General features: G+C 40.5%; 2 protein-coding genes across 3 annotated transcripts in view; both read right to left on the bottom strand.

Annotated features, from left to right (window-relative positions):
* Positions 1–767: 767 nt before the first annotated feature.
* plcxd3 (phosphatidylinositol-specific phospholipase C, X domain containing 3) lies at positions 768–17969 on the bottom strand. The gene is made up of 6 exons (XM_062454710.1): positions 17660–17969; positions 6026–6282; positions 5697–5870; positions 5243–5418; positions 4507–4608; positions 768–2797 (listed from the first exon to the last, which is right to left on the bottom strand). Exons 1-6 carry the CDS (start codon positions 17760–17762, stop codon positions 2641–2643), a joined length of 969 nt encoding a protein of 322 aa, XP_062310694.1. The 5' UTR covers positions 17763–17969; the 3' UTR covers positions 768–2640.
* A 662-nt stretch (positions 17970–18631) lies between these two features.
* Positions 18632–27633, bottom strand: part of oxct1a (3-oxoacid CoA transferase 1a) — a 34949-nt gene continuing 25947 nt past the window's right edge. For both annotated transcript variants that reach the window (XM_062454737.1, XM_062454738.1), the window contains 3 exons: positions 26897–26977; positions 19411–19512; positions 18632–19299 (listed from right to left, as the gene is read on the bottom strand). In XM_062454737.1, the coding sequence (XP_062310721.1) occupies positions 19264–19299; positions 19411–19512; positions 26897–26977 (219 nt within the window). In that variant the 3' untranslated portion in view covers positions 18632–19263. The remainder of the gene's footprint in view (positions 19300–19410; positions 19513–26896; positions 26978–27633) is intronic.

The following is a 27633-nucleotide window of genomic DNA, read 5'->3' as shown; positions in this document are numbered from 1 at the left end:
AACACTGAGGACACTAGGTGTGTACAACATTTGTGTCAGCCAGCACAACCAGCCAGCAAAGCTCCAGATTATTTTATTATTAAAGTAATGTTCTGGTTAGGTTGTGCTATATTTAGACATACATACACAGGAACAGGACTTCCTGTCACTGTTGTCTCATATTCATGATCCATTCTCAGCCAAACTATATTCATCACTGCTGGATAAACACACCTGGCAGCAGAATGGCAGAGCCGGGATAACAGAGAGTACGCACACACACACACACATGCCTCCTCAACGACACTGCAGTCGCCACTGCCCGTCACCGTGGTAACAGAGTAGAATAACATTTAGATGCTTCTGTTGGCAGGAGTCAGTAGTATACCACAATGGAGACCATATTAAATCAGTGGTACAATTTTTTTTTTACAGATACATTTTTGCAGTATGATGCAAGAAAAACAACCAAAACAATCCCACTTAGGTTAAGTGTGACCATACACTTAACACTCTTTCGTGTTTAATTTCTATGTGCTGTCTAGTATCAGACCCTTTTTATATCAGCTGTTCTATGATTCCTTCAACAGAAGCAATGAGACCATACAAACATCCAGTGTATTATATGGACCCAAGTCTGTCTACAGTGTCAATTGTGGGGGAATGAACCCAATGTAAGACATTGGGTTTCATTTGTAAAAAAAATAAAAATAAGACAAAATATGACAGAACACTGAAGAAGTATAAAGGCGGTAACTACCCCACGGAAACTCTGGGACAGATTTTGTACAGGCATAGAGGCTTTATTTGATTGCCCTTGTTTCATTTAGAACAGTCAGTTTCATTTCAGCACACAAAAGATTGGTCTTTACATAATACTGCACAGCAATGGACCCAGCCCAACTCCAGTGATGGCAACTCATAAACAGATAGCAATGGTTACAATATGAGATTTGGGACTGATGTTAAAACTACTAAATCTAAAACTTTTGAATCCGTTTTGGTGGATGTTGGAGGTAATTGGGTTTGGGATTTCTGAGTAGTACATATGAAAAATATTTTACTGCAGGATATGAGGTGCACACTAATGAACATAATGTTTTAACAGGAATTCTGTGTTTCCAAGATGAAATGTGATTACAATGACTTGTGTCATTGTGTGTCACCCTCCTAACACACACACACTCTTTTAATTCATGCAAGCTATCAATCAAACCCGAATACAACCAATATTTTCTTGGCATTTTCATTTACAATTGTACGGCAGTAAATTCATTGCACTTACACTATTTACAAGCTATCATATTGGTGATAAAGTAAAGTATTTTTATGCATCAATTTTACACATAAAAAAGTATTTTCTTTGACAATAACGGTAGTAGGTTACACACAAACACACATGCACTGACTGTTAAAGTTATCTATATTTCTCTCACTCAACACACAAACATCTAAAATGCTCTTTGACTTACAGAATAGTTGGAAATGGCACATTTACACACAAAACACACTTTCACATATTCAACCTGTAATATTTACAATTTGTTTTGGTTTACATTAATACATTTTTAGGTAACAGAATACATTCACTGAAGAATACTCAATAATTGTCTCAGTACATATTTTAACATTTAGGTATTATCTTTTGTCAAAAGTGTAAAATGTGTCTTACTGTTACATGGAAATAGAGGGTCAGTATAGAGAACTATCATTCTGTTATCCATTCTGCTGTATTTTATTCTATTCAACAAATACAAAAACAATACATACACAGATTTATCAGACCCTTGGACTGATTATTCTATGTAAACAATATTAACACCTCCACAGTGACACTGTCTGAATCAATGATTGTCCACCAAGCACGGACATAGAATCAATCTGGAGCAGTATATTGACCTCAGAGGTGACAGTTTCAAAGTCGGAAATATTTATGCACTAAACCTTTTGTTCAGTGGATTTTAAGAATGGAAACTCAACGGGACTGTCTTTAATGGCAGTAGTTTTTCCTGAAACATACAGTGCATACCGCGCACACAGGGCTAAGAGAGTTGAGAACACAAATTGGGAAATCCCTATAGGTCTAACTGAGTTGAAGGGATTCCGGGTTACGGGTTCCTTATGGCAGTTTAGTCGACCAGGACAATGAAACAGTTTTGTAAGCTGATTTTACATTACACACAAAATTACAGTAATTAAAGTACTGCCACCAACAAGAAAGGTCTGGTAAGGATGGACCATCACTGTCACTAGAACACTAAGAACATCAGAACTGAAGAATGTGCTATTAATGCAGACATTGGCCAAACAGCTTAGGCCAGGAAAGAGCATTTAAGTGAAAGCAGAATCAAGCAGTTGTTACAGCAAAAGCAAAGAGCCCTTCTTAAGCAACTGGCCTTTGGACCCCAAAATACATCAAATCAAAAGTCCAAAAAGTTTCATGTCATCTTTCAAACTCAGTGCATTATCCTCTTCCTTCTCTCCCCTTCTCCAACTCCCAAATCCCTCAAACCAACAACCTCTCCCCCCACTTCTCCTTTCCCCAACTCTCTTAGCCCTAAACAAAGTGGAGAGGAAGAATTCTCCCCTGAAATAAACTATACGGAATGAGAGAGCACACCCATAGGTGGTGACTAGACTCTCTGGCAACCCATATCAGCCTCAGGTGGCATTTTCTTCTTCTTCCTCCAGGTGGTAGTTGAGGGTGATGACGGCACTGATAAACTCACCCAGCTCCACAAAGTCAGCTGTGATGATGTTGATGCCGCTCTCGCCAGGCCTCTGGGACCGTATCCACTGCATCATACTTGGAAGAGCCCTGGAAGGAACACACAGACACACTGTCGGGAAATGCACGCGCATACGCCAAACAAGAACATATCCCCACGCGTACACTTGCTCATGGACGTATTTCAGCAGTGCATATAAAAAGAAGGTTTGAGTAAGGATAAACCGACAGAGATTTTGCTAGAGAACAGGAAGGGAGTGAGTCATGGTTAAGGAGCCAGCACTGTTAAAAGGTCCACATGACTCAGCATGATGAGGGCTGTCTGAGAGCCAGCCAGACACATTGTCTGATTGTCTGAAGACTGTTGGATGCAATTATGTGGACAAATTTGAGTGGGAGGATGTAACATTTGTGCCCACTTGACATCTCCCCTGCCTTAGTTCCGTCTGTTTCTCTGTGGTGGTGTGAGGGCACCTTATCTTCATGAAGTCATACACATGCTGTAATGTATCTTATAGGATTCAAAAGTTTGCTAGACATTTTAAAAATATATAATAAAAAAGGACTATGGATGGCGATAACAATACAGCTATCAAATGTAAAAACTGAATTACTGATATTTCCACAAAGATCTCCAGCTTATAAAAAGAACATGGCTATATATACATACAAAGACAAATGTATCAAAGAGCAAGACATAAATAAGGTGTACAGAGTGCATTGCCATGCAAGTTTGCAAGTAGACAACACACAGACATACTGTACTGTACATTCAAATGTAAGGTACAATATTAACAAATTAGACTAATGGAATGAGTTGTATAGGTACTGTCTATCACCTTGTCTATTATCTACCCTTGAGCTATTCCAGTAGAGAATACCTAATCAATTAAATGCCTTGAAAATATTTCTTAATTAACAATAATAATGGCATACTGTGTACAGAAGTGTGTAAAAGTAAGACAGATTTTTATTGAAATACAAATAGAGCATCAATAAAGGCACTGTTCAATAATTGGGTCTCACTTTTATCAGACAAGCATTATATGGATTGGTGCTGGGATTCAAAAGTTTTAAAATCACAAAAATTGAGGGTTTACCGATACAAAAAAAAATACCCTTGCATCACAGAATCTGATCTCTCTTTAATGGGAGAGGAGGCATTTCTACAAGCTATCACTCAAACCAGTTTTACTATCATAGGAGAGGAGAAAGGATTTTGAATTATATCAGCATCTGTTGCACTAGTGTTTCCAAAAACCTAATATGTGAGCAAAATATAGCTTGTGATTGGAAGAAAGTACAGAGATGCCCAATCCTCTTTAAGGCAATGCATGCTATAACTTATTAAAAACTAATTTTTATGTTCCAAGTTATGGTTTGGGCAAAGCCCAAGGAACTTCAAATGACTACCCTAACTCAACCGATACACAAAAAAAAATGTACCTAATATGTGAGCAAAATATAGCTTGTGATTGGAAGAAAGTACAGAGATGCCCAATCCTCTTTAAGGCAATGCATGCTATAACTTATTAAAAACTAATTTTTATGTTCCAAGTTATGGTTTGGGCAAAGCCCAAGGAACTTCAAATGACTACCCTAACTCAACCGATACACAAAAAAAAATGTATTCAGTACAGTAGACCTACAGTGCTTTGATAGGAATCAGGTTTGACAGGAATTTGTTCTTTTTTTCACTACTAACATGATAATGGCGTTTTACATCATTTTATGATTCCATTCAAATGGCTAAAGTTTACAAAATATATTTTATTTTTACCTGTTGATGACAAACTCACCTTTCTGTGATGGTCTCCCTCAGTCCGCTGGCCACCCCCTTCATAACGGTGCTAGCCTTGGGTGTAAGGACAACCTGGGACACAAAAAAGGTCCCCTTTCTCCTGCAGCCACAACAACCAATCAACAGGTCATTACATGTATTGTCATCTCACAAATAAATGTATTGATATTTCAGCACTGAGGATGGGACTATCCATAAGTTAATCATCCCAGCAGTATCAGAGTGTATCAGTGCAAAGCCAAACATTTAACAAAGTATGGGCACTAACATGCTGCTGCTCTTTGGTCTCACAGCAATCTGAAAGCTAAAACTCTTTTTCGCGCTACCTCAGGTGTGTTTTTCAGAGATTCAGGAAAGTTTGCTACTGAATGGGTTGCACAGGTTATGGGTGTGCCAGGAGAGAACGTAGAGAATTTATGATTCATGGAGATTTCAAACAACCCCCACAGACTGCTACATCTAGAACTGCATGCAATAATTTATCAGTGACAGTAAGTGCATTTTAGTCTTGGATCTCAAGAACACCTGAGCAATGCAAAGCCAGATTCAATGACTTCTAACAAAGTTTGTAGTGATAGAGATAGGAACATCTAGTACCTGACAGTTTATCAAAGACCGAGACAGTATGTGTGAGAGGTAGACAGTGTATGTAAAGAGAGAAAGATTGTTACTTTAAATGAGGGTGACAGACAAGCACACAGTGAAACAAGAAGGGAGGAGAGAGAGATGGAAACCTGCGGTCGGCAACAGAGGTCTGGAGAAACTGGATCAGTTTTTCGGTGTCAGTAGTGTTGGCCCAGGGGGCAGGCATCATTTGGCCAGGCCACAGGAAGGGCACCTCCAAAGCCATGGGACTGTGGTAAAATACAAGAACTTGGTACTCCCTCTCCCACAGGTATTGCAGACTCACCTGGTGAAATAAGATATATATATATAAATTATATGAGAGGGAGAGAGAGACCACTTGCATTCTACAATGACTAAATAGCAACCATATGGATGATCAATCATTGTTATCTTGTGAGATGATGTATGCGCTGTTGGAGATATGCGCTGTTTTCTACATTACGTTGATAAATGAGGGCCTCAGTTGCTGTAGCTGTATGTACATGTGATGGCATCGTGTACATAATAGTGATGTCTCACGTTGTTGTACCGCCCCCATTAACAAATACACACACAACATACCTCCTGAGCAAATACGACAGGGCAGAGACGCTCTCCAAACACTTCTTTGAGCATGGCCACTAGCTTCTCATGGTGAAGGTTCTGTACGCCATAGAAGTGGTTAAAGTCCAGGAAGACCACCTCCCTGGCATGGGATGACAGGAAGCTGCTGATCTGCTCAAGACCTTCCCTCACCTACACAAAAATGCATCACCACCACCACCAAACACAGAGAAAAATACCAGAAAGTCAAAATAACAAATAATTCCACTGAAGCTACTCGGCTAGTAAGCAATTCAATTACAGTTAGGATTGCTTTAGATCCAATTAAAATCTTAAAACACATTTACCGTGGCACTGAAAAGTCCATGAGCAAAGTACAGCTCATTGTCTGGGTCCCTGGGCTTGGTGGAGATACGCAGGTCAAAGAAGCGGATGCCTGCTTCTAACTGACAGGTGAAGTTCATGGTCTGGGTGGCCAGCCACTTCCTCATAAGCTTCTTAGCCACCGTGCCAAAGACTGACACAAAGTTCTGGACGGTATCAGGTTGTTCTGGACCCACAGGGGACGCTTCGTCTATGTAGAAGCTAAAGGAGTCGTGGGAACCTGAGAGATGGTATACATAATGGTTATAGTGGACTGCCTGCATGCGTGTCTCTGTGCATTTGTTATTTCGGTCAACATTGACATTTGACATTGACATTTTATTTCTGAAAATCAAGGATCAGAAGTGCATAGTTCTATGAGTATTTTGGTGGTTGGCCAAGAATTTTACCAGGCAGAGTAAAACAATCACAACATTTAAGTTACATTACTATAATAACTCCTCAACTACAATATTACATATCGCAAGGATACAAGAGTAGCATATCATATCTTACTGTAAGTGCAACATCATTAGCAATTTCATGGGTGCAGTCTGTAGCAGACTTGTAAACCAGAATCCATGGTGCCAGCTTGTCTTGCGCACATCTACAAGATCCCATCTCAATTCAACAGGGGGGTTGTTGGGTGTCACCCCATATCACACCAAATGGCCTCAGTGTAAAAAATCGAATTGGCCCAAATCAACATTCATCAGCCTTTTGTCTCCAAAAACCAAGACAAAGAACTTAACCCCAAAACAGACTTGTGGAACTCTCTGCTCCAGAAGGACCCTTTACACGGACACTACAATGCAGAGAGAGATGTGATGATGTTTGCTTTTCTTTTTATACTGTTTTGATTTTAATTAATGTACAGACTTCAATTCTAATAGAAAAGGTGCAATCTTATATCATATTTGATTATTATGAATTAAGAAAAGTTCTGTTTGTGAATATACAATTTTGCATAAATAATAGTACAACCCCAATTCCAAAAAAGTTGGGACGCTGTGTAAAATGTAAATAAAAACAGGATGCAATGATTTGCAAATCTCATAAACTCATGTAATTCACAATAGATCATTGAAAACATATCAAATGTTTAAACTTATGAAATGTACCATTTTAAGGAAAATACAAGGCAATTTGAATTTGATGACAGTAACACGTCTCAAAAAAGTTGGGACGGGCGCAATAAAAGGCTTGAAACAGTAAGTGTTACTGAAAATCAACAGCTGGAGGAACATTTAGCAAACAACCAGCTTAATTGCAAACAGGTCCTGCATCTAGATAATATAGAACCATTTCAGAATAATGTTCCTCAGCATAAAATTGCGAAGACTTCTCATCATCTACACTACATAATATAATACAATTATTCTGAGAATCTGGAGAAATCTCTATGTGTAAGGGGGAAAATAAATATGCCTGTGATCTTCAGGCACTCAGGCAGCACTGCATAAAAAACAGGCATGACTCTGTAATGGAAGTTATTGCATGGGCTCAGAAACACCTCCAGAACTCAGAGTCTGTGAACACAGTTTGACGTGCCATCCACAAATGCAGGTTAAAGCTCTATCATGCCAAGGAAAAGCCACATGTGAACATGATCCAGAAACACTGCCATCTTCTCTGGGCTAAAGGTCATTTAAAATTGACTGAGGCAAAATGAGAAAACTGTTCTGTGGTCAGACAAATTGCAATTTAGAATTTTTTTTGGAAACCATGGACGCTGCGTCCTCCGGACTAAAGAGGAGTGGGACCATTTGGCTTGTTATCAGTGCTCAGTTCAAAAGCCGGAAGTTCTGATGGTATGGGGGTGCATTCGTGGTTGTACAATGGGCAGCTTGCACATCTGGAAAGGCATCATCAATGCTGAAAGGTATATACAGGTTTTAGAGCAACATTTGCTTGCAGCCAGGCAACATCTTTTTCAGGGAAGGCCTTGCATATTTCAGGAAGACAATGTTAAACCACATCCTGCATCTGTTACAACTGCATGGCTTCGTGTGCTGGGTGCTGAACTGGCCTGCCTGCAGTCCAGACCTTTCACCAGTTAAAAACATTTGCTGGATCATGAAACGAAAAATATGACAAAGAAGACCCAGGACTGTTGAGCAGCAAGAATCCTGTATCAGATACAAAAGGGACAACATTCCTCTCCCACAACTCCAGCAACTGGTCTCCTCAGTTCCCAGTCATATACAGACTGTTGTTAAAAAAGAGGGGATGCTACACAGTGGTGACTCAAGAGCAATTTACTGACATCAAAAATATTAAGAATATTGTTTGTACCTCTTTGGAAGGACAGAACAATGATTTGTATCTGATACGAATGTCACAGTTGTTCCAAAGAATGGTTTTGTGAGGAGAGAAATTGTGGACAAACACCAACTTGCAAGCTCAAAGGGCTTGCTGAAGGCAGTTTGTAACAACCCTGAAGATAACATCCAGGACTTGAAGGCCTCCTTCAGTTTTCCCAGATATTTAAAGTCCTTTCCTGGAACATTTCAAATAACAGACTCATCACAATCCTGACCATATTCAAAGTTAGACCAGAAGCCTTGGAGAATTGGTTAATAAAATTAAGAGAATTACAAATTGGTTCTTGTCTTAAAAAGGATAATCTGCCAGTTGGAAGATCATTAATCTTTAACTCCCTACATTCCTTCAAAATGTCTGTCCCTTACAATATTAATTGACGACTAGAGAGGGTACAAATTCTGGGGAAATGGTGAGGTGTGCTGATTTCCATAACTGCTTGCAGCCGCAGGGATTTATTTGGGATTAATTCTAACATTATCTGCAAGCCAGGTCTAATCACTCAACATCAGTGCCCAACCTCCCTAATGCTCTTGTGGCTAAATGGGAATAAACTCCCACAGCACACTCCAAAATCTTTGGTCAGTCTTACCAGAAGCGTGGCAGCTGTTATCGCCACAAAGGGGGTGGCAACGTCATATTAATGTCCATAGTTTTGGAATGGGATGTCCAAACAAGCTTATAAGGTGTGATGGGTCAGGTGTCCACATTCCTATATGGCCCAAATTACTGCTTTTTTTCCAACATATTTTGCTCTAATTGCTCTAAAGCATGCCAGTTTCTTCCTCACGGTTTTTATTAAGTAGTATGACACTGTGTGCCCTTCCCATTGTGTGGTTCTAGTAGCAAATGAGTGCAGCACTGTCAACATACAGACAGTCAACACAAAACGCCAATAGCCAGAGAAGGGTCTCCACCTTGTTCCTGAAAAGTTACCTTCAATGAGGGTGTTCACTGTAAACCTTGTTCAGCAATGCTGATTGTCATTTATGGCCCAAAAAATTGGGCTTTACAATTGGGGTTGGGGCAAAAACCTACAGGATGATAGTTCTGTTAGAACAGGATTGGAGAATCCTGACCCATTTGGTTTGCATGGGTGCCAAAGGTAACCTGAAGGAGCATTTTTTCTCAAGACCAGCTAACCACAGTCATCTATGAACATTATTGAGAAGCAGGTGATGTTCCCCGCTGTTTGTGTGTATCTGTATTCCAAAAATATTTTTTTGGGAAACAGGAAAGAATTCTTGTCTTAATACTAAACCTTTAACCCTTGTGTTATCTTCGGGTCGTTCTGACCCATCAGTCATTGTGACCCACCGTCGTATTGCGACAACTTTACCGCATACAAAAACAAAGTGAAGCATTTTCTTTTAACCGTTGGGCTGTCTCAGACCCCCCACATTGCGAAGGTTAAAAGAAAATTATTTTTATTTGTTTTTGTATTGGGTAAAATTGGGTAAACACAACGATGGTTCGTTATGAACCTTTGGGTCATGTGACCCGAAGGCAGCACGAGGGTTAAGTCAGGTAATCATAAAACTCTACATCATTCACCTAATTACTGACTGCAGTTCCCATTGAGAAATATCCTGTAATTAACCACGTGTAAAATAAAATTCAAAACAAAACTGACTGTGAGATAAAGGGGATAAAACACTGTCCTGCCAAAAACATAACCTTGAGTTTTTCTTACTAATGTGCATGGTCAAACGTGAGAATGTCAGTGAAACCAGAGATGCTATGTGGTCCTACTGTGTGTTCACAACAGGAGTCTATCCAGAGTCCTACTGTGTAGTTGATGTGAAGAAAGCCTGTTTCATGCTTCAGATGCACCTTCTGTGTCCACCTGTCATGACCATGCCATTATCTCTGTTGACTGCTGGGCTCAGCAGCATCCACAGCAGGCAAACCGTTCAGTCAACCTGGCGCACAGCAAGCTGATTCGACAAAAACATGCCTGGATCTACGCTAACACACAGAGGGCACATTTTGCTCCGGTATTGCATATGAAGGACTATAGTTTAAAAATATAAGAAGTATCTTGTGCCTACAATAGATACTGCATTTCTTTGATTACATAAAAAAAAAAAACATGTGTTTGTAGTGCAGCGTTTAAACGAGGCGGCGTTTGTACGAGGGCGGCATTTATTTAATCAGTAAATAAGAAAAACACAGGGAACGTGCAAAGCAGTTTATTTATTATATATTTGGCGTCTCGTAACAGTGTAAGCAATCAAGTAAGTGTGCTGTAAACTATATGTTAACAGCCAGCAAAGCATAAGCCGCACGTTTAGATTGTTGAGTAGATGTTTCTAATTCATGTCTACAAGGACACTGTTGAGGATGCCAACGGGGACAGTAATAGTGATGCAGAGATGTATATTTAGTGACAGTTTCGTATCTTTGTACCATACTTGTTTTATGTTGCTTAAAAATAAAATAAAATGACGGTAAATAAGAAACATTGCAGCGTTTTTTGAGGGTGGCGTTTATGTATATGCATAGGGTATTACCTTTTAATACAACCTCATTTTGTACCATCAGGCACTTGATTGTTATAGGAACCAGCCACTTAAGTAATTAATTACTTAGTCAATTACGAAATTATTCCATCCAAATGGTGGAGTCGGTTTCAATGACTTCTGGATTAATTGCATGAGCAAGTTATGTTATTTTTAGTTTGTGAGCGTTACACAATAGCATACAGTGAGGGAAAATATTATTGATCCCCTGCTGATTTTGTATGTTTTCACACTGAGAAAGAAATGATCAGTCTATAATTTTAATGGGAGCAAAACCCTTGTTGGCAATCACAGAGGTCAGACGTTTCTTGGAGTTGGCCACCAGGTTTGCACACATCTCAGGAGGGATTTTGTCCCACTCTACTTTGCAGATCTTCTCCAAGTCTCCAACTTGAACCTTCAGCTCCCTCCACAGATTTTCTATGGGATTACGGTCTGGAGAATGACTAGGCCACTCCAGGACCTTAATGTACTTATTCTTGAGCCACTCCTTTGTTGCCTTGGCCGTGTGTTTTGTGTCAGTCATGCTGGAATACCCATCCACGACCCATTTTTAATGCCCTGGCTAAAGGAAGGTGGTTCCCCCCTAAGATTTGACGGTACATGGCCCCGTCCATCGTCCCTTTGATGCGGTGAAGTATGCCCAAAGCATAATGTTTCCACCTCCGTGTTTGACGGTGGGGATGGTGTTCTTGGGGTCATAGGCAGCATTCCTCCTCCAAATACGACAAGTTGAGTTGATGCCAAAGACCTTGATTTTGGTCTCATCTGACCGCAACACTTTCACCCAGTTCTCCTCTGAATCATTCGGATATGTCACGCGGAGTGGTGGGGTAGGACCCAAACGCAGGAGAGTAGACAGACATAGTAACAAAAATGGTTAATTCTCTAGAAAAGGGAAAACAGACAGGGTACTCACAATGACAAGGGGAAGGACAAGACAAAAACTGGGTACAAAACAGGAACCTAAAAACACAGAACCAAACAAGACACAGGTGGACACAATGAAACTAATGAGAACTGAAACCACTGAACGAGACACAGGTGAAGACAATGACAGACACAGGGAAACACTAGGGCAGGGCAAAACAGGGGGGCACGGCTGTGCCGTGACAAGATGTTCATTGGCAAACTTCAGACGGGCCTGAACTTTCTTGAGCAGGGGGACCTTGCGGGCGCTGCAGGATTTCAGTCCTTTCAGTCCAATTGTTTTCTTGGGAGATTGGGGCAGAGAACAAGGAACCGTAAAGGCTCCAGGGTGGCTTCAGCATGGTCCCAGCTGCCTTGAGATCATTGACAAGATCCTCCCGTGTAGTTCTGGGCCGCTTCCTCACCGTTCTCATGATCATTGCAACTCCACGAGGTGAGATCTTGCATGGAGCCCCAGACCGAGGGAGATTTGACAGTTCTTTTGTGTTTCTTCCATTTGCGAATAATCGCACCAACCTTCTCACCAAGCTGCTTGGCGATGGTCTTGTAGCCCATTCTAGCCATGTACAGTTAGGTCCATAAATATTTGGACATTGACACAATTTTCATCATTTTGGCTCTGTATACCACCACAATGGATTTGAAATGAAACAATCAAGATGTGCTTTAAGTGCAGACTTTCAGCTTTAATTTCAGGGTATTTACATCCAAATCAGGTGAACGGTGTAGGAATTACAACACATTTTATATGTGGCCCCCCCCTTTTTAAGGGACCAAAAATAATTGGACAAACTAACATAATCATAAATCTAATTGTCACTTTTAATACTTGGTTGCAAATCCTTTGCAGTATGACAGCCTGAAGTCTGGAACCCATAGACATCACCAGACGCTGGGTTTCGTCCCTGGTGATGCTCTGCCAGCCCTCTACTGCAACTGTCTTCAGTTCCTGCTTGTTCTTGGGGCATTTTCCCTTCAGTTTTGTCTTTAGCAAGTGAAATGCATGCTCAATTGGATTTAGGTCAGGTGATTGACTTGGCCATTGCAGAACATTCCACTTCTTTGCCTTAAAAAACTCTTTGGTTGCTTTCGCAGTATGCTTCGGGTCATTGTCCATCTGCACTGTGAAGCGCCGTCCTATGAGTTCTGAAGCATTTGGCTGAATCTGAGCAGATAATATTGCCCGAAACACTTCAGAATTCATCCTACTGCTTTTGTCAGCAGTCACATCATCGATAAATACAAGGGAACCAGTTCCATTGGCAGCCATACATGCCCACGCCATAACACTACCTCCACCATGCTTCACTGATGAGGTGGTATGCTTTGGATCATGAGCAGTTCCTTCCCTTCTCCATACTCTTCTCTTCCCATCATTCTGGTACAAGTTGATATTGGTCTCATCTGTCCATAGGATGTTGTTCCAGAACTGTACAGGCTCTTTTAGATGTTTTTTGGCAAACTCTAATCTGGTCTTCCTGTTTTTGAGACTCACCAATGGTTTACATCTTGTGGTGAACCCTCTGTATTTACTCTGGTGAAGTATTCTCTTAACCCTCGTGCTGCCTTCGGGTCACATGACCCAAAGGTTCATAACGAACCATCGTTGTGTTTACCCAATTTTACCCAATACAAAAACAAATTAAAATAATTTTCTTTTAACCTTTGCAATGTGGGGGGTCTGAGACAGCCCAACGGTTAAAAGAAAATGCTTCACTTTGTCTTTGTATGCGGTAAATCTGTCGCAATACGACGGTGGGTCACAATGACTGATGGGTCAGAATGACCCGAAGATAACACAAGGGTTAATTGTTGACTTTGACACAGATACGCCTACCTCCTGGAGAGTGTTCTTGATCTGGCCAACTGTTGTGAAGGGGTTTTTCTTCACCAGGGAAAGAATTCTTCTGTCATCCACCACAGTTGTTTTCCGTGGTCTTCCGGGTCTTTTGGTGTTGCTGAGCTCACCAGTGCGTTCTTTCTTTTTAAGAATGTACCAAACAGTTGATTTGGCCACACCTAATGTTTTTGCTATCTCTCTGATAGGTTTGTTTTGATTTTACAGCCTAACGATGGCTTGCTTCACTGATGGTGACAGCTCTTTGGACTTCATATTGAGAGTTGACAGCAACAGATTCCAAACACAAATACCATACTTGAAATGAACTCTAGACCTTTTATCTGCTCCTTGTCAATGAAATAACAAACTCCCATGAAGGAATAACATACACCTGGCCATGGAACAGCTGAGCAGCCAATTGTCCAATTACTTTTGGTCCCTTAAAAAGGGGGGGGGGCACATATCAAATGTGTTGTAATTCCTACACTGTTCACCTGATTTGGATGTAAATACCCTGAAATTAAAGCTGAAAGTCTTCACTTAAAGCACATCTTGATTGTTTCATTTCAAATCCATTGTGGTGGTATACAGAGCCAAAATGATGAAAATTGTGTCAATGTCCAAATATTTATGGACCTAGCTGTATATGGAGTCAGGTGGCTGAGCGGTTAGGGAATCGGGCTAGTAATCTGAAGGTTGCCAGTTCGATTCCCGGCCATGCAAAATGACGTTGTGTCCTTGGGCAAGGCACTTCAACCTACTTGCCTCTGGGGAATGTCCCTGTACTTACTGTAAGTCGCTCTGGATAAGAGTGTCTGCTAAATGACTAAATGTAAATTTAATCTTTTTTGGGGCCTCCCTGAGGTCCATCTTCTTGGTGTACTAGATAAAACATCAGTCTTGGCAATGTCATGTGCTGACAACAACCTTGCCCTTAACACCTAGAAGGCCAAGGAGACCAGCGTGGCAGAAAAATTGGCCTCGGCCTCATCCACATTTATTGAGGCCGAGGTGAAGTGGGTGTCCAGCTTCAAGTTCCTGGGTGTTGCCATCTCTGAAGAACTCTCCTGGGCCCTCTATACCTACACCTGTGTCAGGAAGGTACAACAGCACATATTCTTCTTGAGAACACCGAGGAAGGCTCACCAATATCCTCAGATCCTGGTGAACTTTTACCAGTATCGGAAAGCCCTGGAGTGGTTGGGGAAGACCCCCAACACATCACAGGTACCCAGCTACCCTCCGTCGAGGACATCCAGCGATAGTGTTGTATGCAGGGTAGGGTTGGGCAGATGGACAATGCCATTGTTGATTGCCAATGGATGACAGACATCACTATGTTGAGCCGGCCCCCTTACACACACACACACACACACACACACACACAGCAAGAGGGGCACACCCTGCCACACACACAGTATACAGTGTCTCTGCTACAACTTACAAACATATATTTACTATTTGTTTGCGCAGATTTCCACAGGGATCAACTTAGAACTGATGAATAGCCTATGTATTTCAATGAGTGCCAGCCAGTGTAAAAATGTACTGTTTATTTATAATCACATATAGCGTACCACTTAGTGAAAAGCATGTTTTGAAGCAAACATAAAAATACCATATTAACATAAACCATTTATTTTGTTAGGTACTTTCACTGTCACGCTTGTACTTTTAGAAAAAGCCCCATGATTGGTTGGTCGTAGCTAGCTGTTTGGCTAGGGACAGTTGCGTGTGATGACAATGTAGCGTAGCATTTAGCAAATTGGTCATGAAGATTCGTCATTGGCCCTTCTTTTGTGCAGACTGCATAACAAAACATCTTGCACACCACTTCAGAAATATCTGTTGTCTGTACTCTTTCATTTGGCCTAAACCCAAAGTAATGCCAGATGGGCAAAGTTGTACTTTTTTTTTGCCTAGTAAGCATTGACTATACAGAGAAGTAAGAAAAGACCAGATGAGTAGGGGAGGATGGGCTGTGAATGGGCTCAAATGTGGAAAACATTTTACTAAATCAATTTATGAATAGTCATTAAAAAAGTGCGGGGCTGTTAAAGTTTTAATTCAATAAAATCAATTTCCTGGTGAAGGGTTTGGCTGGGCAATAGTATTATGCTGCTGAATACATTAACAGTTGGATCCCTAGGCTAAACAAATTTAGCATCTTAAATATAATTGTCCTTCGTTGATCACGGTCACTGTGAATGTGATGTGACAATTGTCTCCTTCATTCGTCTCATTCCCTCTACATCTTGTCTTACATTGCCTTGTTGAAAGTCAAGAGAGAATGATACTGTTGAAAGTGCTTATTTAGTTATTCTGCAACAAAACATAACTCACAGTGAAAAATGTCAAAAGAATCAACCTTTTGATTTGGCAGCAGATTTTGCAGTTCTTGGTAATAGGCTCTTATCAAGAAACATACAAACCTCAACCCAACAGAGGAATAGAATAAATGTCCAAAAGATATGCGCACACAAACTCAAAAAGAACAAGCACACAGATGATTTTTTAAAGCCAATGGCATGCAGGCTAATTCTGTACTTCAAGGAGTTACAGAGAAAGAAGGTGTAATAATTATCTGTGTCCAAACGACAAGGGCTGAAAACCAGCTGAAGATGCTGGGAGCAACTGGGTCAATTAAGAATAATGATGGTGAATTAGAGAGAACATGGCACACTCGCTTTCTAAGCTGACTGCTAGGTCATGCTGGCAGGGCAGAAGGGATCTCAATATGTGTGTGTGTGTATTTAGAGAGACCTAGCACCTTTATCTGCAACAAGTTCCTTTTATCACTATTCCATATTAAACTTGATAGGATCAAATAATCTTGCTTGCAACATGAGGGCTACTTAAAATGTTAATGTGTGTGCACACGTGTCATAAAAAGTGGACTAGAATGTCATGTCACACCACATAGGCCTCAAGAAGCTAACACACAAACACATGCGCAAACACATATCAAAGTCACTGTGTTTAATGGTATAAATTAATGGACATGAGATGTGTATGTGAGAAATAGAGAGGGATCTATAACAAAATTATAATCGATAGGTATAGGGTATATGAGAGAGAGTGAGAGAGAGAATATGTGTGTATGTGTGGTAATTACTGGCTGGCAGATATGGAATTAGCCAGCTGATAATTAAACATTCCAGATCAGGGGAGTGAAATCAGTGGCCGGATCTTAATCATTATATCCAATCAGTGGTAGAGTCTAAGAGGGCATGAATGGCCAAAGGTTCCAAACAGCTGGCTCCATATTACAGGATGCACCATTTAGAGACTAGTACAAAATCATGGCCGAAATCCATGCATGTCAACAGGCACAAATCCATAACCAATGTTAATTGTCTACACCGGCGGGGAGGCATGGCCACGGTTCGAAAAACGTTCGTCTCACAAGATATTCCCAAGCAAATAGGGTGGAAATACGGACTGCTTACTGTAATAAAGATTTAAATAAAATAATCGGATGCTGAATACATATGTTGTCTACACATCGGTTGACATGACACAGAACACACAAAAAGAAGGCTTTTGTCTCCTGCTTGGGACCGCTTAAGCAAAATGGCAAGCCTAGATCTGTTGCCGTTTTACATCACTCAAGTGTAATACATCTGCATGTCTACGATGGATACATATTTAAGATTGCTGTTCCTTGAATATTCCAGAGCTGTAGGAGTGATACAATTATTAACAACGACCGTGAACAACCTATCTACACATGGTTCAGGAGTCTTGCGCAACAAGTTTGATTCTAGGTTTGTTCGTGCCAGAACACGCACAAAAAAAACTGCCTATTATAAATTGCATTACAAAATGTTACATCCCAAGCTTAAATGACCTACAAATAATCAGATGGACACAATCAAAAACATATCCTGATATGATAACTCAATCATCTTATGGTGTTGTGCCACTACTGACTACTGCGTCAATTTTGTGATCCTATCCCGAATGATTTTACGCAGCTGTAGTGTAAAATGTTGAAGACTTACCGGGAATAGCCATGTTGGTGAGCGGAATATTGTGCATGGTCTCCGGTAAACTTGCCATCCAGTCCACAAACCGGAGGTCGTTTTTCCCGTGAGACGAAGCCATGCTGAGACGATGCTATATCCAATCGTTCCGGTCCTTGTGCGGGTGTTGAGTGCGCCTCCCTGTACTACGTTCGGTAACCTCGCCACACCGAACACTCAAAAAAGACACCAGTGTGACCAAAAGACAGTCCACACCCCTTGGGCGCGTACACATGAATGGTAGCTCGCTAAGTTGACAGTCGATGAAGAGTTGAGCTATTCATTGAGACCTGGGCAGTAGTAAAAATACCGAGAGAACAGGATGGGGACGTGGTTTAGTGCACAGACAAAATTATCACTTACATTTTTACAAAAGAGAGATTTCTACTTACATTTCTACAAAAGGTCATACATTTATTACTGATGGAATTCTCGAATCCGAGTCCACATTGACCATGGTCTTTCAAATTCGATAGGATTAGGTTGGGATATCCTTATTCAATGAATTGAATACACTACATAGCGGAAAGCGCATCTGATAGAGGGTCCATGTATGGTTTTACAACGCTATCCTAATCCGTGGTGTTGACCTTGCCCATCTACATATTGTGTGTCTAGATCAATCAGAGACCAACAGAAAACACAGGGCCGACAGCCTACCCCTTACAGCTATGGACGCATCTGGAGACTTCGACAACCATGTAGACACCAACTAAGGTCAGAGATTGCATAGGTTTTAAAGCTTAATTTGTAATAGAGATATACTGTGTACCCTGAGATAGCAATCCAATATGTTATACTAGAAGTGAATTATTAATTTTTTGGCATTCCTGCTTTTCCCTACTGCTGAAGTGTTCTGACCCATGAATGTGTGAAACCCCTCTGGATGAAAACGATGTTAAGAATATATTTGTACTTGGTGTGTAAATAAATGCAGACAACCAAACAATAAATATTTCATGGTAGCACAAACTGATGTTTTATATAAAGACACAAAAACAGTCAGCGAAAATGCCTTTTTCAAAACGGGAGAACATGACTTCTCAACTCAAAATACAGATCTGAATGGATCAAGTCATCCAGGCTGTTCTTCATTCAAAAAAATGCCCTCCCTCATTTCTTCAAAAGTTGGGATGGTGTGTAAAATAAAATACAAAATTCAAAATACTTTTGTGAGACAAGTTGCCACCAAGTTCCAAATTTAAAAAGAAATCCCTTAAAATTGTACATTTCCTAAGTTGAAACATTTTATATGTTTTTATTGGTCTATTGTGAATTAAATTTGAGATATGCAAATCATGAATTATGTTTTTATTTACATTTTACACAGCGTCCCAACTTTTTGGAATAGGGGTTGTATTACCTGCAAACATCAGTTTCACAAAATATAACTTTGAATCCCTTCTGTATCCTTACATACTGCATCCTTACATACTGCATGTTACAGTAATGTCATATTTCAGTTAATGGACCCAGCTTCTCTCAGTAACGTTAGAATCGATTTGTTATTAAGTTAGTTCAAATGGTGTTTTTTCAAGTCAACACTCCTTCTCGACAACAGCAACAACAATTCCCGCCAGTTTCTAGATCTGCTGCATCGACCTAAGGTGAGGAGACACCTGTTGGAAAGAGACAGGAAATAGAAAATAACTTGTACTTACATATTCATAGGTTTTGAATGTGTGCATAATTATTATTTTTCTGTTTGTGTGTGTGTGTCTGGTGCTGACCTCAAACTCAGTGCCTGTGCAGGACTTGATGTCCTCAGGGGTAAGTCCCTCCCATACCTCGACCAGTGTTAGACCTTTATCCTTGTCCACATCAAACACCGCCTGGGAGAGGAAGTAGGAAAGATTAACGTTGAGTCTGAGTTAGCATCAACGCAGCATCACAGTACAGCCCCCTCGTCAAGCACACACGCAGACACGAGAAGAGTATATAATTCAAATGCTAGCCTGAGAACCAGACAAATCTGAAAACTCATGTTTTATTTCCTCTGACAGATAGGTCTGGCAGCCCTCCTGTTCAAATCGATTTGCATCCAACCAGAATCTGGTTGGGCCAATCCCAAAATAAAATGTTTGGTTTGGGCCAGTTAATAATAACCTTTGGAAATTGAAAATGAACTGGAAGGTTACAGACTAATACGCATTTGCAAATTGGTTTGGCGATGCCAGGCTATGCAAATGCAAGTCTGTCATCAGAAACAGGGGTGGTCAAATGAGAAGGCATTATATAAAAAATAATAAAAGACGTAGCAAAGGCTGTTTTTTAGACAGCGAAGCTCCGGAGAAAATCTTTGAAAGACTGAGGTCTCCAGGCTCATTAGAAGGGCAAAGCAACAGTCAACATGAACCTATAGAGATGTAAATGTCACCCTGTGTATCTCTCCACTTTTCATTTTCATATTTATTTGTCTTTGTGTCAATCCTTGTAATGTTTAATTCCTTTAGAATTATATTACTTCCTTTCGATGTATTTATGTTGCTTCTATTTCTGTAAACTATAATTGCATGGTGTGTAAGTTCAAAAAGCTAAAAAAATATATAAAACAGGACAACTTTAAAGAAATGGAAAGAGAGATGGGGAGGGAGGTAGAAACACATAATAATAATGGAGATGCAGGAGAGAAAGTGGGAGAGATGAGTGGGAAGGGGGTGAGGTAAAGAACAGCAAGAGAAAATGCAACCAAAACAGAAAGAGAGAAATAGTAGGTAAAAATTTAGCATTGAGTCAGCAAGTCCACAGCACCAGGTCATCTAATTGACTTTAACCCTCGTGCTGCCTTCGGGTCACATGACCCAAAGGTTCATAACGAACCATCGTTGTGTTTACCCAATTTTACCCAATACAAAAACAAATTAAAATAATTTTCTTTTAACCTTTGCAATGTGGGGGGTCTGAGACAGCCCAACGGTTAAAAGAAAATGCTTCACTTTGTCTTTGTATGCGGTAAATCTGTCGCAATACGACGGTGGGTCACAATGACTGATGGGTCAGAATGACCCGAAGATAACACAAGGGTTAATGAGGACACTCCAAAATGTCATTCACTAGCCTACATTTGGTGAAGTTGCCACCCCACATCATCATCATCATCATCGTCTCCATTAGTAGATACAGTCTCTCAAGAAGTTATCGATTGCTTTTCAAACAATTTACAAAGGTAAAGTATGGTGTAAGTGTAAAACTGGATGTAAGCACAAAATGAAGGTTTGGACGAATTGAAGTTTTGAGTATTCAACAGAGCCATGTCATAATTTATCCAGAAATGCGACCTGCAAGAGTTCTCAGTTTACTTTTCATTGTAGGAGATGAAATGAAAAATGCTTTCTTGTGCAGCTCCCCATCCCAAAACTCCCATAACCTGAGCCAAAATAAAGTTATATTTCCACAATCATTTTATGGAGAGGTCCCCATTATATAACTGCCTCCAACCTTTTGCACAGAGCCCTTAGCTCAACCTCATCCAACTATGTTGTGGGGAATTCTAACGTAATCGCTAATACTATTGTGTAACGCTCTCAAAATAATTATTTGGTGGAATAATTACATGAAATGAGTGGTTGGTGTCTGTAACCAATCACGTGCCAGACGGTAAAAAATGGTTGTGTGGAAAGAAGTGAGGAACTATGCAGAGACGAAGACAACCAAAATTCACGAATAGATGGAAGTTCACCAATGTAGACAAAGGATTTATGAAGATGCCCTACAATTGCTATACATCTAGAACCGCGTGTGAGGATTTAACAGTGATAATCAGTGCATTTTAGCCTTGGGTCACAAGAACACCTGAGAAATGCAAAGCCAGGTTCAAAGACCTCGGAATGAAGGCTGGAACATCTAGTGCCTCAGGTGTACGCACAATATATTCCTTTTTGTAAAATTCCAGTCGAGATAAAACCTATGGTCGTTGATGTGCAATACCACCATTAATTGTGTATTAAATCTTCAACTGATTAGATTTGTGTAGTTGATCTGCCTGAATAATGAATACACTTCAGATGAAATTATTTAAGAAATAATGTCATGTAATGACATTGCATTTGTTGGGGGGACGGCAATATTCATTTTGAGATTGTCTTATTATGTTAATAAACATTTTGACATAACTTGGCTACTTCTGATAATGACTTCTATACCCGTGCTGTGTCTGCAAAGTCCTTGTTTGTAAATGTAACCCTTCATCATGTTGCCCACAGCCTAACTCCTCTATAATATCCAAGTGGCATTCATTAAGCAAGGCATAATGTGCAAAACAAAGGAAGCACTGGATTTTGATGATTGTATTGTAGTGCTCCCCGATCGGGGAAGGCATTTTAATGCACCCAAAATGTAAACTTGGGACACTGACCTCATTGATTGAATATGTATTTTCTCAGAGGAAGACTATGTACAGTGTGTTGTGATGAGCCAGGTCTTAAAGGAGTAATGACTGTCTTCTATTAGCGACCCATTCAGATATTTGCTTTGGTAAGTTATGAATTTTGTAATACATCAGATGTGCTGAGCCAAGGTAATTGCATATCATAGACATGAGTGATGTAACCTCTCACTTCGCAAACAACCTGAACATTTACGCAATGGACATGCAATTTACATAAATGACATATTGCTCTATAAATAAATGTGCTTGATTGACTGATTGATTGGAATTGGGGTTTTGTAAAAAATGTATTATGTTGTGTGAGAAATCCCCTCCTCCTCCCATCATCTGCCCCCGACACTTTGTGAAATCTACGCAAACTCATAAAGAAAGTACACATCTTTGCATACACACACATGGTTATTAGCAGTTACACCTTACAGTCAACAGCCATGTCAAGTTCTGAGGCTGAAGGCTGACCCAAAGTTCCAGGTCCCCATTGAGAGGCTTGAATGTGTGTTTTTCGGGAGCAGAGTAGGTCTACCACTACTTCTGTTCTCATTTATTATTATTATTTTAGAGCGAGGATTTTAATTATCGTGAGAGGGCTGAAATAACCCAGACCTTTTCTGCCAGACAACTGTGTCTACAAGCAGACGGCAGGCCAGACAGTCTGAGTCTTCATGTTCTCCACTCTCCCTATTACCTTTTATGGGGCCAGATAGCCTAAAGTTTGCCCACAGATCAGTGACAGGAGTAATTTGCCATTCAAACAATGAGATATTAGAAGGAATTAAAGTAGATAGTTTTATTAAAAAACAAAGACTATATCATCAGCTCTTTGAAGAAGCTCTTTCAATGTATTTATGTTAAGGTAGACAGTTGTGGGGTTTGATTGGTTTGGGTCTAGCCTTATCATTGCACCGACAAAATCAATCAAGCACAGATAGGACACACACAGACACACACACACCACAGAAAGGACCAAAAATGTTATATTTATGGCAGGTAAGTCAGCCACAAACATTGTAGGACATGGTACCAGGTAAACGTCTAAGAGTGAAAGAGCACAAACAGTGACAGCAAGGCAAAGAAAGAAGAGAGGAAGATTTACAGGAGATGAGTGTTGTTGGTTGGGATGGACAGCAGAAGGATGAGAATATGAGTTATCATTGAGGAAAGGTGAAGAAATCAGAATGAACGGTAGGTGGGAGGTAGTGGTAGGAGTATCAAAGTTGAGAGAAAGGACTGAACTCATTACGTTTTGCTGTCACATCCAATGCAGTACATTACTTCCTGTGGTACCTGAACAGCTGTCCCTTTTTTCTGCATGTTTTATATGAGATCCTATAGAAGTACTGTCTCATAAAAGGCTACAGCTACATCATTGTTTATGCTGTTGCACTTCAGGTATATGATGCTGTTTTTGTTGTTCTGTACCATGCAATATTGTAGTTGAGTTATTGTTGCCGTGTAGTCAGTGCAGTGATATGCCATTGATGCACTATGCATGGTAAAATACAGACTGTCCCTGGGCTGTAACCACAGAAACACTGTTAGAACTTCTACTCCATGATTTTCTGCTGTACTTTCTATTCGTACTTTTTGTCACCTTGATCGAAGGTGCTAAAAACAGGGAAGAGGTAGGAAATTCCATAACCTTTATAAATGGTGACAGAAATAATCTTGCTGAGAAATCATGTTGTGCAATAGCTCTCATAGAAAATAACAAGAACAAAAAAAGAAAAAAAAACATGTGGAAAAACAATTTCTTAGAAGGAGGGGAGTGATCAAAACAATTGACCCTTCGTGCTCTTGTTCCTCACAGACTGGTGTCTTTTTTGTGCCTTGTCATTCAAAGGCTGGTGCGTTTAGTGACTTTTGTCCATTGAGGATTATTGTTCTTGAATGACTGTTCTGGTTTATCAGCTGTTTTTCTTTATTCAATGTCCTGGCTATTTTCCTTAAAATGAGTCTTTCCCAGCATATCCTTGTAGTATAGCAACTCGTATCAAGAGCCTCCCCCTGTCCTGAAAATGACCGTAAACATGTTGACCTCTCCACGTAACTGTGTTTCAGATGAGGCATCACTAACAGTAAGGGAGGCCATATGGTGGCCCTGTTAACCTCATTACTATACATCACCATAAAGAGCCTGGCAAAAAAATTATGGGACATAAAAATCGATAGCCAGTGTCCTTCAAGAAACCCACTTATAGGATTAGGGTTAACCCAATCAAATGTCCAGCCTCCTCACCGCTACCCTATTAAAAGCTATATTTCAGTCACTGGGATATGTATGGGTGTGTTCCCCCCTCGGTATCTAAGTGTCATCACTCAATCAGACTATCTCAAGTTAACCTGAATATTTGGGCTTTTCTGCTACATCACCCTCATCTCTAATTAAAAAAAAGAAGAAATTATTATTTGGATAGGAAGAATGTCCGAGTTTAAAGTTCTGAACTTCATACTCACAAAGAAAAATATTTCACACAGAGGCTAACATTTTCGAATCCAAAATGATCCAGTGTAGTGCATAAAATATATGGTCACACAAAAAAGGCTTGGTATTTTGCCCATGCAATTTAATAAAATATTTAATAATTTGTGCCCAACATAAAAAATTGGGGTTGTTTGAGAAGATGTCAGTATCTACAGAGAGATTAAGACAACCTAAATTCAACCAGGCTGAGATGGAAGTTCACCGACATAGAGATTGAATAATATATGATTTATTGGGATATTCAGCGCCCTGCAACACCCCGCTATGTCTAGAACTGCATGGGAAGAATTAGCAATAGCTGTCACTGTCTTAGTCTGGGGTTTAAAGAACAATTAAGCAAAACAATGCCAGGTTCAATGACCTCAGACAAGAGGGGTAAGAGAATTGGACAGACACAGAGTGATTGGCAGTGCATGAGGTTGCTGCCTCTACCGTCACTAACAAAAGCGATTTGCAGAGAGATAGCAAAAACATTAGGTGTGGCCAAATCAACTGTTTGGTACATTCTTAAAAAGAAAGAACGCACTGGTGAGCTCAGCAACACCAAAAGACCCGGAAGACCACGGAAAACAACTGTGGTGGATGACAGAAGAATTCTTTCCCTGGTGAAGAAAAACCCCTTCACAACAGTTGGCCAGATCAAGAACACTCTCCAGGAGGTAGGCGTATCTGTGTCTAAGTCAAAAATTAAGAGAAGACTTCACCAGAGTAAATACAGAGGGTTCACCACAAGATGTAAACCATTGGTGAGTCTCAAAAACAGGAAGACCAGATTAGAGTTTGCCAAAAAACATCTAAAAGACCCTGTACAGTTCTGGAACAACATCCTATGGACAGATGAGACCAAGATCAACTTGTACCAGAATGATGGGAAGAGAAGAGTATGGAGAAGGGAAGGAACTGCTCATGATCCAAAACATACCACCTAATCAGTGAAGCATGGTGGAGGTAGTGTTATGGCGTGGGCATGTATGGCTGCCAATGGAACTGGTTCCCTTGTATTTATCGATGATGTGACTGCTGACAAAAGCAGTAGGATGAATTCTGAAGTGTTTCTGGCAATATTATCTGCTCAGATTCAGCCAAATGCTTCAGAACTCATAGGACGGCGCTTCACAATGCAGATGGACAATGACCCGAAGCATACTGCGAAAGCAACCAAAGAGTTTTTTAAGGCAAAGAAGTGGAATGTTCTGCAATGGCCAAGTCAATCGCCTGACCTAAATCCAATTGAGCATGCATTTCACTTGCTAAAGACAAAACTGAAGGGAAAATGCCCCAAGAACAAGCAGGAACTGAAGACAGTTGCAGTAGAGGCCTGGCAGAGCATCACCAGGGACGAAACCCAGCGTCTGGTGATGTCTATGGGTTCCAGACTTCAGGCTGTCATTGACTGCAAAGGATTTGCAACCAAGTATTAAAAGTGACAATTAGATTTATGATTATGTTAGTTTGTCCAATTATTTTTGGTCCCTTAAAAAGGGGGGGGCCACATATAAAATGTGTTGTAATTCCTACACCGTTCACCTGATTTGGATGTAAATACCCTGAAATTAAAGCTGAAAGTCTGCACTTAAAGCACATCTTGATTGTTTCATTTCAAATCCATTGTGGTGGTATACAGAGCCAAAATGATGAAAATTGTGTCAATGTCCAAATATTTATGGACCTAACTGTATATACTGTACGCACATTTTTCCTTTATTGTAAAACTGCTGGCGATGTAAAACTTTCAGTCAATAAATATGCACAATCACCAGTAATTGTGTGTATAAATCTTCAATTCATTCGATATATGTAACTGAGGTACAATTATTTAATGGATAATTGTCTCCTATCAGCTATGCTGAGCCAGAGTTATAGACATGAGTGATGTATCTTCTCATGTTGCTAACGCTTTGCTGACACTTATTGAATGGAAAACCTTGTGATTCACATTGATGGCATAGTGCTACGTAAATAAGTGTGTCTGATTGATTCATGGCTTTTATTCAAATTGTGGTCTGGGAATTCAACTCAGAGGCCATTTGGGAGGAGGACCAGCACAGCTCTGAGGCGCTACTCCTTCTCCCAACACACGCATAAACTGCACCACCGACTCCATGACAACTCTGCACAACACATTTCAGGTGGTGTGAAAAATAAATGCCTGCCGTGTCAGCAATTACACGGCTGCAAGAACAAAGTACAGCAGCACAATAGGGTTTCAAGACTGACATTATGCATTGACATTCTTCTGGGATGTGACGTGACACGAGCAAGGCACCTGAACAGCCTTAAAACACCAAATATTCTCGTCTCCTAGTCATTAGCGTGTGGACCGCAGCCTGACCCTAACCCGACAAACCTTTTCTGTGATGATGCGATCTACACACTGCTTCCCCGTCAGTGGCAAGTTACACTTGTCCAGGATCTTGTGCTTCCCTCCCTGAGGAAAAAGGAAAAGACACAGAGATATTGAAGGTCAAACATGAATAAAACTAGTGAGCAAGGGACAGAATAGAGAGAGAGAGAAATAGAAAGACAGTTTGTCTGTGTGGTCTGTTAGTGTACTGCTGCAGTTGGCTTGTGAATGGTGTGTGTATTGCCCGTCTCCAGGGGCACACAACATGCATAAGCAAGTTATACAAGTAAGAAAGTGAGAGCAGAACAGCAGTCAACAGGTACACAGGTATTAGTAGACAATGTAGACCATCATTAACCAGATACCTGTTGACATAGTATCTTTATTATATATCGACATCTGGTCCCCAGTCCAGATAACATCAAGGACACAGCGTTCACAAGCAACCTTCACTGAACAACTTGCTTTTATGAAAGACAAACAAGAAACGTCGCAAGGAGTTGAGGAGACAATGATCTGAGCCCGGAACCATTAAGATGTTCAATTAGGAAGAGCATACAACCGATATGGAGTATAGAAATAGAATGGGTTGGTTGCGTGTGGAGAAAAAAAACATACTATATCCAATGGGCCTTTAGAAATGTGTGCATGCATGGACCCACATGCACCTCTGGAACGTGGCAGTGCCCCACAAGAGGGAGTCAAAGTTCAACTAGGGTGAGGGTCCTGGAAGGCCAACA

This window comes from Osmerus eperlanus, chromosome 28 (assembly GCF_963692335.1).
Source record: "Osmerus eperlanus chromosome 28, fOsmEpe2.1, whole genome shotgun sequence".
Taxonomy (NCBI): Eukaryota; Metazoa; Chordata; class Actinopteri; order Osmeriformes; family Osmeridae; genus Osmerus; species Osmerus eperlanus.
This window is presented reverse-complemented; position numbering and strand designations above follow the sequence as displayed.

Coding starts and splice junctions, on each gene's coding strand:
- plcxd3 (XM_062454710.1), bottom strand. CDS start 17,762: ATGGCTTCGTCTCACGGGAAAAACGACCTCCGGTTTGTGGACTGGATG. Junction 6,283..17,659: donor CACCAACATGGCTATTCCCG/GTAAGTCTTCAA, acceptor ACCATCTCTCAG/GTTCCCACGACTCCTTTAGC. Junction 5,871..6,025: donor ATGGACTTTTCAGTGCCACG/GTAAATGTGTTT, acceptor ATTTTTGTGTAG/GTGAGGGAAGGTCTTGAGCA.